The sequence below is a fragment of the Dipodomys merriami genome, unplaced genomic scaffold (genome assembly GCF_024711535.1).
Source record: "Dipodomys merriami isolate MVZ:Mamm:240054 unplaced genomic scaffold, mDipMer1.0.p SCAF_42, whole genome shotgun sequence".
NCBI classification, from domain to species: domain Eukaryota; kingdom Metazoa; phylum Chordata; class Mammalia; order Rodentia; family Heteromyidae; genus Dipodomys; species Dipodomys merriami.
In genome coordinates this window covers 4,443,267-4,458,872 of record NW_027205826.1, presented here as the reverse complement: position 1 = coordinate 4,458,872, position 15,606 = coordinate 4,443,267, and the positions used below count along the sequence as shown (strand labels likewise).

At 50.9% G+C, this 15,606-nt stretch overlaps 1 protein-coding gene across 1 annotated transcript in view; it reads left to right on the top strand.

The window, feature by feature from the left end:
* The first annotated feature begins 2,245 nt into the window (after positions 1-2,245).
* Positions 2,246-15,606, top strand: part of Pitpnc1 (phosphatidylinositol transfer protein cytoplasmic 1) — a 235,137-nt gene continuing 221,776 nt past the window's right edge. The window contains exon 1 of the mRNA XM_069993118.1: positions 2,246-2,384. Within this exon, the coding sequence (XP_069849219.1) occupies positions 2,337-2,384 (48 nt within the window). The 5' untranslated portion in view covers positions 2,246-2,336. The remainder of the gene's footprint in view (positions 2,385-15,606) is intronic.

Here is a 15,606-nt window from a genome sequence, read left to right as displayed (position 1 = left end):
AGTTGTCTAGACTCCAAAATAACCAGCAAGAAGCAGGACTGGAGGTGTGGTTCAAGTCGGAGGGCACCAGCTGAGCAAGCAAGCTGCACAAATGTGAGGCCTTGAGTTCAAAAAGAAGTAGGAAAGAAATCAAAAAAGGATAACAGCTTGAGCTCTTTTTGTATCACAGACTTTCAATGTGTTATTCTTCCTCACTACACTGTCGGATTTAGATTCTTCCACCTCGAGGAATTTGGTTTAGTTTTAATTAGTTGCTGCGAATATTTCCGAGCCAACTCTGGGAAGCATTTATCTAGAAAATAGTTTTCACTAAAACATAAGCTGGATATAGAGTGTCATTTTCCTAGCAGGCTTTGTATCATGTTCATATAGTTATCAATTCATCCCAGCCATCTGTATGACTTTAGCGACAAGCCCAACGTCCTTAATTTTGGTTAGTGGCTTCATAATCACTTAGTAATGGTAATTTTAAATCCTGGAAATACTGAGACATCTGTATTTCCCAATGCAAGCTTCAAGGAGCAGCTGCAGGTCTCCAGAGAATAATGCTTAAAAGCTGATGCTTCCACGTTACTGGCACACAGGCAACCGATGCTATTTCATCAGCAACTTTTCAGAAAAACAAGCTCCAAGAAAGAAAAAAAAAAAACACACAAACCAGACAAATGAAAACCAGACTTCAGCAAGTTGCATGCAGCTTCCTGAGTAACTGAAGAATGTGCTTCTTGTGGTTAAAACGAGGGAGCTGTTTAATATGGATGAAACACCAGCACTCCAGGCATTTCATTGACATTTCACTGTGACTTGTTGAACTTGGGAGTGCTGACATGAAAACCTATTCTTTGTTTTGTTGTTGTTGTTCTTAGAGGCCTTCCAGCCGGCCTAGAAGAGGTAGCGGGACATCCGGTGCAGGCCTGCCCGCCCTCCCTTCTCTGTCTTTGTTCCTGCCTTTTTCTTTCTTTCCTGCCCCCCTTCTCTTTTTGGGGGGGATCCTGGGCCTTGGACTCAGGGCCTGAGCCCCGTTGTTCCTTAAGTGTTTTTGCTCAAGGTTGGCGCTCTACCACTTGAACCACAGCGCCCACCTCCAGCTTCTTGCTGGGTAATCGGGGGTGAGTTTCCTGGGGGATCTTCGGCCCAGGCCGGCTTCGAACCTCGATCCTTAGGTCTCCTGAGTGGCTAGAATTGCCATCCCCCCCCCACCCCCGCTCCCGTTTCCGTGCTCGGGTGGCTTCTTTGGGCCTGGCTGCTGGCTGCCCTTCGCCGTCCCCTTCTCGACCCTGGGCGGTCAGGTCTCCTCCCTTCCCCGAGGGGATCGTCCCGTCCCTGTCTCCGTCCCCCCCCCCCCCCCCCGCCCCAGCCAAGGGATATTCGCGCATCCTGGAAACGGGACAGACCCGGGGGGGGGGCGCCCCGGCAGACAAATCCGGAGGGTGCGAGGGGGTCCGGAAGGAGGCCCCCCGCGCTCGGCCCGGCAGAGGCCCGCCGCCCGCGGCGTTTAAACCGGGCCCCGTCTTCGCCTCGTCCCCATTGGCCGGCCCGGGGCCGCCCTCCCCGCCGCGGCCGCCGCTGATGTCAGCCGGGCGGCGCTCGCGCGGCTGCCGCCGGCTTCTCCCGCGCCCACCATCCCGGCCCCGGAGCCCCGCGCCGGCGCCCGCCCCCCGGCCCGGCCCGGCCCGGCGCGGCGCCCCGCGCTGGGCGGCGGCGAGCGGCCTCGGCGGCTTCCCCTGTGCTCCCGACGCTCGGGGACTCCAGCCTGCAGAAAAACAACGCGCCGCTGCGGGGAACCGGCGTCCGGGCCCGGGCGAGGGGGCCGGGCGGGCCCTTTGTCTGGGAAGTCGGCGTCCCCGGCCCCGCCGCGGACGCGGTCCGCGGGATCGAGGGCCGAGGCGGGGGGGACCCGCGGGCGAGGAGCCAGGGGGGCGGCCGCCGGCTCGCTCCGCTCCCCGAGGCGCGCGAGCGGCGACTCCGTGCGTTTGTTTTCATTTGTGGAATCCTCCCCCTTCCTCCTCCCTCCTCCCCTCCCTCCCCCTCCTCCCCCTCCTCCCTCCCCTCCCTCGCCCGCTACCGGGCATGTCCTGATCTGCGGCCGCGCCTACCGCCGCGGGTCTCCCTCCTTCTCCGCCAGACTTTGCCTCCCGCGCGGCTCCCGGGAGCATCGGCCCCGAGCCGAGGCAGGAGGCGCGCGAGGAGCCTCGAACCCCCGGACTTGGAGCTTGACATGGTGCGGTGCGGGCCGGGGGAAGCGAGGAGCTGAGCGCTGTCGGAACGCGGTGCGGTGCGGCGCGGTGCGGGCCCCCCCCCCGGACGCCCGCCGCGGGTTCGGGTCCGGCCGCACCATGCTGCTGAAGGAGTACCGGATCTGCATGCCGCTCACCGTGGACGAGGTAGGCGCCGGGCCTCGCCCGCTCCCGGGGCGCCGCGGGGACGGGGCGGGGGGCGGCGGGAAAACCTGGGGTGCGCGCGCGTGCGGCGCGGGGTCCCGGCCGCCCCAGCCCGGAGCCTCGGGGTCCGCGGCTTCCCGCGGGCGCCGCAGCAGCCCCGCGAGCGTGGGGTGGGGCGCGGACTCCAGGTGGGCTCCCGGAGGGGGGCGGGGAGGGCATCAGGCTCAGATGTGGGGGGGAACCACCATGCACCCGGAGGATCCGAGGCGCCCCCCTCCTCGGGAGGGGGGAACGCACCGAGCCGAGCCCAGCGCCCCGGGGCGCGCGCGCGGAAGCCGGGGTGCGGGGTGCCCCGTCCTGGCCGTGGGCCTGGCCTTATCTGCGCGCCCTCGGCTGGGAGGCCGGCCGGCCGGGAGGCCCGAGCCCCCGTCGGAACCCCGAGGAGTGTGTGTGTGTGTGGGGGGGGTGCGGGGGTTCCCAACCTGGCGCGGTCGCCGTTCCTCCGGGCGCCACGCCCGCGCGCCCGGCCCGGCCCGGCCCGGCCCACCCGGCTGCGGCCGGTGCCGATCGCCCGGTTCGGAAACTTTCTGCGGGTTCTCGTTGGCTCGGCCGCGGGGAGCCCGGGGCGGCGGCGCGGCCACCGGGGGGCGCCCCAGCACGCAGCGCCGCACCCGGGCCCCGCCGCCGGGACGGGGCGGGGGGGGGCGCGTGGGGACCCCGGGCGCCGCCGCCGCCGCCCTCCGAGCGGCCCCCCACGCCCCGCGGGGGTGCTCAGGCCCGGCGCCCACCCCCCTCTTTGGGGTGTGTGTGTGTATGGGGGTGAGGGTTCGATTTTCCGACTGCTTCGGGTTGGATCTGCCCCGGTGCAGCTGGGGGGCGGGCAGCCCACGGAGGCGCGGTGGGGAGGGGCCCACCGGGGCCCACAGACCGTGACCCGCCCGTTGCTCTGCCCTACGGCCGTGGGGGGCTTGGCGGGGTCGAATGCGGGTGTGTGTGGGGGGCGTTGGTCATCTCGGCCCAGATCAAAGCCGGTTGGAGTTGACGAAACCTGGCCCCGCCTGGTACCGGGGCTGCGGGAGAGAGAAAAGAGAGGAGAGGGGGGTCCCAGCTGCACCTGCCTCGCCAGCCAGCTTTGGGGTTGGCTGGCATTTGGGGGCCCTGGGATCCTTTCGCTTGGGGGACCTAACCCCTCCTTCCCCCTCCCTCCCCCACCCTCCCCTGGGAGCAGGTCCACCCAGGGGGGAGAGTGTGAGTGTGTGTTGGGGGGGGTCTAGATAAGAGTTTGCAATCTGAAACTGTGTGAAATTCACCTCCCCCCTAAAAAATATATAATGATAGGAGGAAAAAAGCCAGTTCTAGAATCTTCTGTCAATCACATCTCTTTATTCAGGTTGATTCTTTCCTTGGGCTTTCTTAAATGCTCAGATCTCTCCCTCTCCCTCCTCCTCCTCTCTCTCTCTCCTCTCCTCCCCCCTCCTCCTCCTCCTCCTCCTCCTCTCTCCCTCCCTTTCTCCTTCCACCCCCCCTCTTTCTCCTCCACTTCTTCCCCCCTTCTCCCTGGCCACCCTTCTCTCCCTCCTTCCCTCTCCCCCCAACCCTGAAGTAGCCAGTGAAGTAATTACATTTGAGTGGTATAGGTGGAGGCCCTTTGTTAATTGAAATCAGTGAAATCACCTTCCACCTGTAGGATGATGTATAATTATAAATTATTTAATTCACTTGGACTAAAATAAACATGATTCAGTTTCTGGGAGGTCACATTCTGGTGTTTTCTGCAATGGGGTAAATAGATAAGACGTTTCAAGCTATTCAAATCCACCAGCCGGATGCTTGATGGCTGCTGCCTGTAATCCTAGCTACTCAGGAGACCAGGATCTGTGGATCATGATTCCCCACCAGCCCAGGGAAGAAAGTCTGATACTCTCATCTCCGGTTAACCTCCAATGAGTGGCAAGTGGAGCATTGGCTCAAGTGGTAGAGAGTTAGCATTGAGCAAAAAGAGCTCAGGACAGCGCCCAGGCTCATGAGCCCCAGGACCCGAGAGGAGAGGAGAAGGGAAAATTAAAATCCACCAGACCGGATAATAGGCCCAGTGTGCTAGCTCATAGACCCCTAGACTCTGAACTAGTCATGGATGCTCGCCTTCCCCCATCTCCACCCCACCTCTTCTGCCTGAATCCTCCACTCTGAGAAGCAGTCTAATGTCTAGGGAGATGATGCTGACTGGGAGGTTTTGATTCAACTCTGCCTTCACTTTGGACCCGATTCAACCCTCAGGGAGCTTCTGGAACCTGTTTCTATTTAATGGCCACAGTTAATTAGTAGCAGAGTTTTTGCAAATGAAGCAAATTCCAGTGTTTGGGTATAGACAGTGTCCCTGGCTGGATCTACTCCCCTGCCCCCCCCCCACACACACACTGGAGACTGGCCTTAGGGGGCCTAGTGTCTTACCATCCATATTTTGCAGGTGAGCATTTGGAGGTGCCGAAAGGTTAAGTAACAGGATCCAGGCCTCATGATTAGTGACTGGACTTGGGGGGGTGAGGGGGAGGTGGTGGCTGGTGGAGTCATGATTTGTGTTTCCTGATTCAGCTTTTTGCTGTCAGTCCCTGTTAATCCAGGACAAAGAAAATCCCCTTTGTAGAAAAAGAACTATCAACTACCAGAAGAAATAGAAACCTTGCAATTGTTAAAGGGATCTCCTGTTCCTCTAGTTGTGTTTGTATTATTTACTTATTTATTTATTTTTTGTCGGTTGTGTGGCTTGAACTCTGGGTCTGGGCGCTGTCCCTCAGCTCTTGAGTTCAAGGCTAGCACCCTACCACTTGAGCCACAGCGCCACTTCCAGCTTTTTCTGCTTATGTGGTGCTGAGGAATCGAATCCAGGAACTTATGCATGAGAGGCAAGCACTCTACCACTGAGCCAACTTCCCAGCCCTTATTTATTTTTTTTCTGTGTGGTACTGGGATTTCAAGTCAGGGCCTTTAGTTGCAAGAATTCAAACATCTTTGGATTGCTGCCTTCTACTATTTCACCATTGATTGGTTGGTTGATTGGGGGACACTTTGATTTGGATTCAGGGCCTCTGACTTGTAATCTAGTGCTCTATCATCAAGATATGTCCCCTACTCCTCTAACTTTATTTTCTTGGGGTGGGGACGTGCAACATTGGGGCTTAAACTCAGGGCCTCATGCTCTTGCTTAGCTTTTATCCTTTTCTGCTTTAGGATGCTGCTCTACCACTTGAGCCACACCTCTGTTTCTGACTTTTGGGATGTTAATTAGAAGTAAGTCTTGCAGATTTGTCTTCCCCTGGCTGGCTTTGAACCTTGATCCTTACGTGTCTGTACCTCCTGAGTGGTTAGGATTACAGGTGTGAGCCACTGGTGCCCAGCATCCTCTGTCTTTATTTTTAATCCATAACGGTTCCGTAGTTCCAGGGAAACTAAAGTAGGTCCTAAAGAAGATAAAGCTGAATTACATTTAGCTCAGAGTGATGGGGATAGAGGTTATTTAAAACATTCATTCCATGGCTGGAGGTAGGTGTAGCTTAGTGGTAGAACATTTGTCTTCCATGTTTGAGGCCTTGGGTTCAATTCCTAGCATGGGAACAAATAGCTTTAGAATAAAAAAATTATTGTTATTATTATTATTATTATTTTATGTTGGTTGTGGGGCTTGAACTCTGGGTCTGGGCGCTGTCCCTCAGCTTTTCAGTTCAAGGCTAGCACTCTACCACTTGAGCCACAGCACCACTTCCGGTTTTCTGGTGGGTTATTGGAGCTAAGAGTTTCACGGCTTTTCCTGCCCGGGCTGGCTTTGAACCATGATCTTCAGATCTCAGTCTCCTGAGTAGCTAGGATGACAGGCATGAGCCACAGGCGCCTGGCTTAAGCCATTTCGTTTTATGGAAGGCTCAGCTCGCAGTTGCTTAGTTACTCCTTTTAGTCAAGGAGATGGGGTTCTATGGTGAAGCCAGGTCTTTTGCTTCCTGGCACAATGCAGTTTTACTGGGGACCAGCGGGGTCTCCAAGGTATCCTTTCCTGTGGGTCCCAGCCTATGTGTACAGCAGGTTTGCTGGTCAGTTCCCAGCTGAGGAGAGCTTAGGAACTCTGACTTTGTATCCACCTAGGGGACATGTAGGACAGTTGCTGTTAGAATCTATTGGAAGCGTGGCCTCAGAACTCAGGATTAGCTTTGTGCAGTGGTACATGCTTATAGTCCCAGCACTCACGAAGCTGACGGAAGATTGTGAGTTGGAGGCCAGCTCCCGCAACATAGTGAGACCCTCTCTTGAGACCGCATGTCTCAACAGATGAGGTAAGATGAGGCAGATCTAAGGCAAGAATCTTTTACTTCAATTGCCTTTAAAAAAAGCTCCGTCACAAGAATGTGTGTACTTTCAGGGGGTTATTGAGGTCTCTGTGGACTTGGTACACAAGGAAGAAAAATAGAAACACTGGCCTCTGCCTTTAAGAAGAAAGAGAAAGGCAAAAAAGCAAAAAACAACCCCCCCCCCCACAGAATAGTACTTTGTTCTTTCCCCTGGCAGATAGCCCCAAGTACTTTATCTGGGCCCCTTTGGATCCCCTGGAGAGTTGCAGACATTTTATTTTGGCCAGTCCTGGGGCTTGAACTCAGGACCTGGGCACTGTCCCTGAGCTTCTTTTTGCTCAAGGATAGCACTCTACCACTTGAGCCACAGCGCCACCTCTGGCTCTTTTTGTTTATAGGGTACTGAGGAATCGATCCCAGGGCTTGGTGCATGCTAGGCAAGCACCCATGTTCTCAGCCCTTGCAGACATTTCTGAGAGCAGGATGTGGGCTGCGGCCCTGGGATACCATGAATGGACAGGCCCGCATGCGCAGTTGTGCCTGTGTGGCGTCAAGTTTCTGCAATCAGCAAGCGTGGCAGGGCAGACATTGGGGCAGGAAAGTGGTTTTGAAGTTTCACGTTGGGTTTTTCCTATGAGCTGATGCTCTTGGGTAGGCTGACTAAGGCTTTTTTGGGGATTAATCTGCTTCTCTAGGGCTCCTCAGAAACATACTTTGGAAGATGTTCTTTTCCAGAATGACCACTGTTCTTCTGACTGTTGCGTTTCAGTGGTGGTTATCTTTGTGTGTTGGTGCTGGGGCTTGAACTCAGGGTCTGGGCTCCCCCTCTGAGCTTTTGTGTTCAAGGCTAGCCCACTATCATTTGAACCACAACTCTACTTCCAGGTTTTTTGGTAGTTAATTGAACATAACAGTCTCATGGACTTTCCGGACTGGCTTCGAACCGAAATCCTCACATCTCAGCCTCCTAAGTAGCTAGGATTACAGGCACGAGCCACAGGTGCCTTGGCTGTCTTTGGTTTTTAATTTTCTGGTTAGCCTGGCTTCTTGGATAGGGAGCCAGGTGAGCTTCATTAATTTGATTTCTGGGTAGTTTTGTTTGTGTAATTCCCAGCTCTCTCTCCTCTCCCCTCCCCCCTCCTCCCTCTCCCCACCTCCTCTCCCCCCTTCCATCTTCTCCTTCCCCTCTCCCCTCTTCCCTCTCCGCTCTCCGTTGAGAGTGACTTCACAGGAAGAGGAGGGCATGTTAATGGACAGTGCAAACCTTTTCATCGCTAATGGAACTGGCCACAGGAGCAGATGCTGCCCTCTGCCAGCTGGGGTTGTTGACTTTGTGCCTGAAGGCGGCTATGTTTTCCCTAGCACTTGAGTTTCATGCCTGTTACCTGAAACAGGCACTGACTGGGTCTTAAGAAAGAAAGAAAGAAAGAAAAAAAAGACCCATCCTTCACAAAACCCTACCGCTTGAGCCATGCCTCCAGACCAGCTTTTTGCTATGCAGTTATTTTCAAGATGAAGTCTTTTGGACTTTTCTGCTCAGGTTCATCTCCAACCTTGATCCTGCCCCATCTCAGCTTTCTGAGACCTACAGTTATAGGTGTGAGCCACTGTCACCCAATTTGGGTTATTTATTTTGCTGTTGGGGATAGTAAGAGAGCCGAGGCTAAGCTCAGAGTTCAAACCCCAGGCTGAACAGATATTATTCACATTTTAACAAAAAGTGATTTAATTTTTTTTGGGGGGGGGCGTCCTGGGGCTTGAACTCTGGGCCCGAATCTGTCCCTGAACTCTTTTGCTCAAGGCTAGCACTCTACCACTTTTTTTTTTTTTTTGACTGTATGATTTCAGTTTATTAAAGAGCACTCTACCACTTTAAGCCACAGCTCCCCTTCTGGTTTTCTGGTGTTTAATTGGCCATAAGAGTCTTACACGGACCCAACTCTGATCCTCAGATCTCAGCCTCCTAGAGCCAAGCCTATATAGGATTACAGACTTCAGCCACCAGCACCTGATGAGACCACTGTTTTGTAGGCAGTCTTTATTTTTTGGTTATTTATTTACTCATTTATATTTTTGCTGCTGAGGATGGAACCCAGGGCCTTACAGATACTAAGCAGGTGCTCTACCAGCGAAGCTACACAGCCAGTGGGCAGTTTGTAAAATGTTAATGAGTTGCTTCTCATCCCAGCACTCAGCCCAGGATCCACCCTGCCCTGGGAAGTGTGTGGTGTGGCAAGGGTCATAAAGAATATCCATTCGCTTTTTGTGTTTGCTTTGTCTTGAGGTGGAGTCTCAATTTGTAGCACAGTCTGGCCTTGAACTCACTGGGAATTTAGTTCAGCATTCTATTTTATTTTTTTTGTGGAATGAGACTCAAAGGCTGGTACATGCTAAGCAAACATTCCACCACTGAGCTATAATCTTAGTGATTTAAGGGGCTGGGAAGGTGGCTCAGTGGTAGAGCGCTTGCCTTGCATGCATGAGGCCCTTGGTTCGATTCCTTAGCACCACATAAGCAAAAAAGAAAAAAGCCGGAAGTGGTGCTGTGGCTCAAGTGGTAGAGCACTAGTCTTGAGCTGAAGAACTGAGGGACAGCGCCCAGGCCCAGAGTTTAGGCCCCACGACCAGACCTCCCCCACCAAAAAATCCTAGTGATTTAAATATATATGTCTATACAGATATATACACTATATAATGCTTATATAGTATAATACATATCATATATGACATAATATACAATATATAATTACATAGTACATATATTTTATATATGTATATTTTATATATACATATTACTTATGTATATTTTATATATACACATATGTATACATTTATATATGATATATACACATAGTTTTATATATACTATGTAATTATATAAACAACACATAATAAATAAATATTAAATATATATTTTATTTATTTATTTATTTATTTATTTTGGTTCGGTCGTGGTGCCTGAACTCTGGGCCTGGGCGCTGTCCCTCAGCTCTTCAGCTTAAGGCTAGCACTGTACCACTTGAGCCACAGCACCACTTCCGGTTTTTTTCTTTTTGCTTATGTGGTGCTGAGGAATCGAACCCAGGGCCTCAGGCATGCAAGGCAAGCGCTCTACCACTGAGCCACCTTCCTAGCCCTAGATATATATTTTATTATGTAAACTGGGCACTGGTGGCTCACATCTGTAATCCTAGCTAGTCAGGAGACTGAGATCTAAGGATCAAGGTTTAAAGCCAGGCCAGGCAGGAAAGTGTGAGACTCTGATTGCCAGTTAACCAGCAAAAAGCTAGAACTGAAGCTGTGGCTCTAGTGGTAGAGCACTTGCCTTGAGCAAAAAAGCTAACAGTTTTCAGGCCTTGATTTCAAGCCCCAGTACTGGTGTTTGTATGCACATGCACATGTTCACACACACATATACACAGAGGCATATATATGTTCACACATATGTGCATGCATGTATGAATACACATGTATGCATGCATGCAAATATATGTGTGGGGTGTGTGGGTGTGAGTTCATACTATAAAGGTCTCAGCCTGTCCCGGTGTTTTTCTGTGGCCTCAGGTCCTGGGTGGGCTTTGGCCTGTTGTCTGTTGCGTGGAGGTCTGCATGGTTTCGGCGGACCTCAGCAAAGCCTTTTGCGATCTGGATGGCTCCCTGTCTCTGCTCTGGGGAAGGACTGAGCTCTGCCAGTCAGCTGAACTCAGCAGACTAGCACACTGGGAGAGGAACAGACTCACTTCCGGAGTCAGCCTCCTTCCCCACCCTGCCGGCTGGAAATCGGGTATTTTATGGGATTTCCAAGTGGAGTTTTTTTGGTAGTTACAAGACAAATGAACCCCTCCCCCCCTCCCACACACTTCAGGGGATTATAAATTATTTTACAGCAGCATCAATTGGAGAAAATGTAAAATTCTTTGAGAAATTTATCTTGGAAACTTTTTGTTGTTGTTGTTGGTTGTGGAGCTTGAACTCTGGGCCTGAACACTGTCCCCTCAACTCTTCAGCTCAAGGCTAGTGCTCTACCACTTGAGCCACAGCGCCACTTCTGATTTTCTAGTGGTTTATTGGAGATAAGAGTCTCATGGACTTTCTTGCCTGGGCTGGCTTTGAACCGTGATCTTCAGATCTCAGCCCTCCTAAGTAGCTAGGATTACAGGCGTGAGCCAACGGCACCTGGCAAAATTTTTTTTTTTTTTTGGTGGGTTCTGGAGCTTGGATTCAGGGCTGTCCCTGAGCCTCTTTGTGCTCATAGCTAATGCTCTATCGTTTGAGCCACAGTGCCACTTCTGGCTTTTTCTAAGTAGTTTATTGGAGATAAGAGTCTCATAAACTTTTCTGCCTGGGCTGGTTTCAAACTGCGATCCTCAGTTCTCAGCCTCTTGAGTAGCTAAGATTACAGGTGTGAACCACCAGTGCCCGACAACTTTACTATTTGTACTATAAAACCTTCACTTTAGAGCCCAGCACTTGTGGCTTATACCTACAATTTTAGCTTCTCAGGAGGCTGAGATCTGAGGATTAGGGTTCCAAGCCAACCCAGCTAGAAAAATTCCAAGGAACTCTTTATCTCTGGTTAACCAGCAAAAGGCTGGAAGTGGAGGTGTGGCTTGGTGGTAGAGGGCCAGCTTGAATGAAAGAGCTAAGGAAGAACAGAGAGCACTGAGTTCAAGCCCCAGTTCTGGTACATGTGTGCATGCACATGCATGTTCACACACACACACACAGTTCCTTAGCACACTGACACTGAGAGGATTGAGGTCAGTCATTCCAAAGAGTTCATGTAATGTGGCTGTTTTCTTCTCGTTCCCAGAGGAGTATATTCGTTTTTCTTTTACTATGGAACAAATTATCAGAAACTAAGTGTCTTGGAACAACACCATTTATCATTTCCCAGTTTCTGTAAGAAGTGTGGGTGTGGAGCAAAGAGTCATCTTCCAAGCTCGCATGATTCCTGGCAGAATTCAGTTCCTTGCAGGTATAGGACGAGAGTTCCTACTTTCTCTTCAGCAATCAATTAGAAATTCACTTCTGTAAATCACCTGCTGTTCCTGACTAAGTAGTTTTTTCTACCACATGACATTTTCTTCTTTCAAGGCCAATAGGCCAATAGGGAAGTTTCTGCCATCTTAAATCCCTCTGGTTGGTCATCTCTGACTTCTAGATTTGTTCTCAAAAGGGGTTTACCTGCTTAGACCAGGCCCACCATGCCCAAGTGAAGAGGATTATCTATATGCTAGTGTGTGTGTGTGTGTGTGTGTGTGTCCTTCTGCCAGACCAACCATAAGATTAGCTGAAGCCCAGCACCAGTGGCTCATGCCTATAATCCTAGCTACTCAGGAGGTTGAGATCTGAGGATTGTGGTTCAAAGCGAGCCTGGGCAGGAAACTTTGTAAGACTCTTTATCTCCAATAAACCACCAGAAAACCGGAAGTGGTGCTGTGGCTCAAGTGGTAGAATGCTCACTTTGAACTGAAAAGCTCAGGGCCAGCGCTCAGGCCCAGAGTTCAAGCCCCATAGACTGACCCACCCCCAAAAAATAAATAAAGGGAAGTTCCAGGTTGGTATTTGATCATCTTGAAAATACACATTTTACATATACTTTGTGTATGTGTGCACACGTGCGTGCTTGTGTGCTGATCCTGGGGCTTGAACTTGTGGTCTGGGGGCTGTCCTTGAACTTTCTCACTCAAGGCTAGTGCTCTACCAATTGAGTCACAGTTCTACTTCTTTTTGGTGGCTAATTGGAAGTAGCCTCACAGACTTCCATGCCCTTAAACCACAATCCTCAGATCTCAGCCTCCTGCGTAAGCTAGAATTATAGGAGTGAGCCGTGGTACCAGCGTCACAGATATTTTCTTGACTTCTTGCTGGGTACTTGTCCTAGGGATGGAGCCACAAATAAGGCAGTCACAATCTCTCCTCCTGTGGTGCTCACAGGGCGGAGGGCACTGGACAAGCTTTAAAAACATTTAATAGAGATGATCGTAGAGTTATTTAGGTAGCAGAGAAAGCCACTGACAGTACTGAGTTAGAATTATTATTATTATTATTATTATTGGTTTTGAGACAGGATCTTGCTATATAGCCCAGGCTGGCCTCCAATTTGCAGTCCTCCATCCCAGCCTCCCAGGTGCTAGGATCATAGGCATACATGATTACCCCCCTGGCTTTTCTGATTTGTAATTAGGAGTCAATTAAAATGTTGCTGGGTGCCAGTGGCTCATGCCTGTAATTCTAGTTACCCAAGAGGAATCATGATCTGGAGATCATGGTTCGAAACCAATCCAGACAGAAACATCTGTGAGATTCCTATCTCCAATTTAAACCACAGAAAAGTCAGAATTGGATGTGAGTTTAAGTGGTAGAATACAAGCCTTGAGGAAAAAAAAGCTGAATACCCTCAATCTCTCTCTCTCTCTCTCTCTCTCTCTCTCTCTCTCTCTCTCTCTCTCTCTCTCTCTCTCTCTCTCTCTCTGACACACACACACACACACACACACACACACACGCACACACACACCCCCTCTCTGCTTAGTTTGTCCATGGGATAGATGGATGGTAGAATTCGCACTGGGGAGATGTCCAGGGATGAGAAGTGGGTCCTTATGTATACCTATGCTTGGCTAGGGTCCTTTGCTCCTCCTCCTTTTCCTTCTCCTCCTCCTCCTGCCCCTCCTCCGCTGGTCGTGGGGCTTGACTGGGCCTGGGTGCTGTCCCTCAGCTCAAGGCTAGCACTCTACCACTTGAGCTACAGCACCACTTCCAGTTTTCTGGAGATAAGAGTCTCACAGACTTTACTGCCCAGGCTGGCTTTGAACCACAATCCTCAGATCTCAGCCTGCTGAGTAGCTAGGATTACTGGCGTGAGCCACCAGGGCCCATCCCGCCCTTTCCCCTTCTGGAGCTTTATTCTAAAGAGGGTGAATTGGCTGTTTACACTCAGTCCATGTTTCCTTCACCTCTGGTAGGATGATAAAATCACACTCCACGATGCTGGGTGGACCTGTGAGGATGGCATCTGGCTGGAGGGAAACGGTGCAGCCAGGACACACTGCCTACACTGCCTTGCCTTTCCTAAGGCAGTGTGGATTCTGGGGGACCCTCCCCCCCTTCCTGGCCAACCGCCCGAGCAACCTCATGCAGTGCTGTTTGTTGACTTAGAAACACAGGAGTCAGAGTGCACAGGAGATTTTGACATCAAGTATTAGAGTGACTCATCCTTGGCACATTAGCACCCTGCACTTAAAGCGCCTCCAAGCTAACCACCTGGCCACGGAAAGTTCTTGATCAAATCTACCTAATGACTTCCTTCTCTTCTTCTCCCCTTCTGTTTTTTCTCCTTCTGTCCTCCTGTCCTTCCTCCCTCTTCTCTCAATTAATTAAGTAATTAATCAATTTTTGTACTGGTACTCAGACTTGAACTCAGGCCTGGGTGTTATCTCTTAGATTAGTTAAGTGCTCTAGTGCCTGAGCCACAGCTCTACTTCCGGTTTTTTGGTGGTTCATTGGAGATAAGAGTCTCTCAGTTTTTCCTGCTCCAGCTGACTTTGAACTGTGATCCTCAGATCTCAGCCTCCTGAGATGACAGGCCTGAGCCACCGGCGCTCAGCTGTTTGCTCTTTTTAATTTTTGTAGCTTTTTTTTTTTCCAGGGCCAGGGCTAAGGACCGAACCCAGGGCCTTGCGCGCGCTGGGCGGGCGCCCTTCCGCTGGGCTAAGCCCCCAGCCCCCTGCTCTTTTTAATTTTAAGTGAAGCATGACCTTCTAGAACTCCTGTTGTTCTCAAGCAAAGAAAAATCACCATCCTTTCTTCCAGCATCTGATTCTCCGTAGGGTGTTGTTTCCTTTCCCAGACTGAATCATCCAAAGAAGTAAGAGTGGCCAAACAAATGTAATTTGTTAAGAACCTATAATAATGTTGTTTAAACACTTAATAGACGCAGCTCATCTCCAAGATTGCTCTCCCGCCTGTGTCACCCGGACATGTGTGTGCCCACATGATTCTACTCTGATTATAATATTTATATGAGGGCCAGATCCAGGTGCTTCTGTGTGGTTTTTTTAATACCAAAAAATAACTTATCTCTGATTATCTAAAAGAAAATTTAGGGCTAGGAGTGTGGCTTAGTGATGGAGTGCTTGCCTAGCATGCATGAAGCCTTGGGTTTGATTTCTCAGCACCACGTACACAGAAAAGGCTGGAAGTGGCGCCATGACTCAAGTGGTAGAGCCCTAGCCTTGCGCAAAAGAATCTAAGGAACAGTGCCCAGGCCCTGAGTTCAAGCCCCAGGACTGGCAAAAATATAGACTAGAACTTTGGCTCAAGTGGTAGAGCACCTGCCTAGTAACTGGGAGGGCCTGAGTTCAAGCCCCAATACTGTCAGCAAAAAAAAAAGAAAGAAAATTTAACAATTAATTTGGATGCTACTATTGTTTACATGCACTGAGTCTGTTTGAATTTTTTAAATTTATTTGCTTTTATTTAAGTTTTATGTAGTGTGTGTGTGTGTGTGTGTGTGTGTGTGTGTGTGTGTGTGTGTGTGTGTGCGCGCACGCGTGCTGGTACTAGGGCTTGAATTCATGGCTTAGGTGCTGTCCCTTAGCTTTTTCACTCAAGGCGAGCGTTCTACCACTTGAGCCACAGCACCACTTCCAGTTTTCTGGTGGTTAATTGGAGATAAGAGTGTCACAGACTTGCCTGCCCTGGCTGGCTTTGAACCATGATCCTCAAATCTCAGCCTCCAGAGTAGCTAGGATGACAGGCGTGAGCCACTGGTGCCTGGATTCTTTTTTTAGTTTTGAGACAGGGTGTCATGATGTAGCCTGTGCTGATCTCCAACTCCCAACTGGTCCTCCTGCCTTAGTCTGCCGAATACTGGGATGATA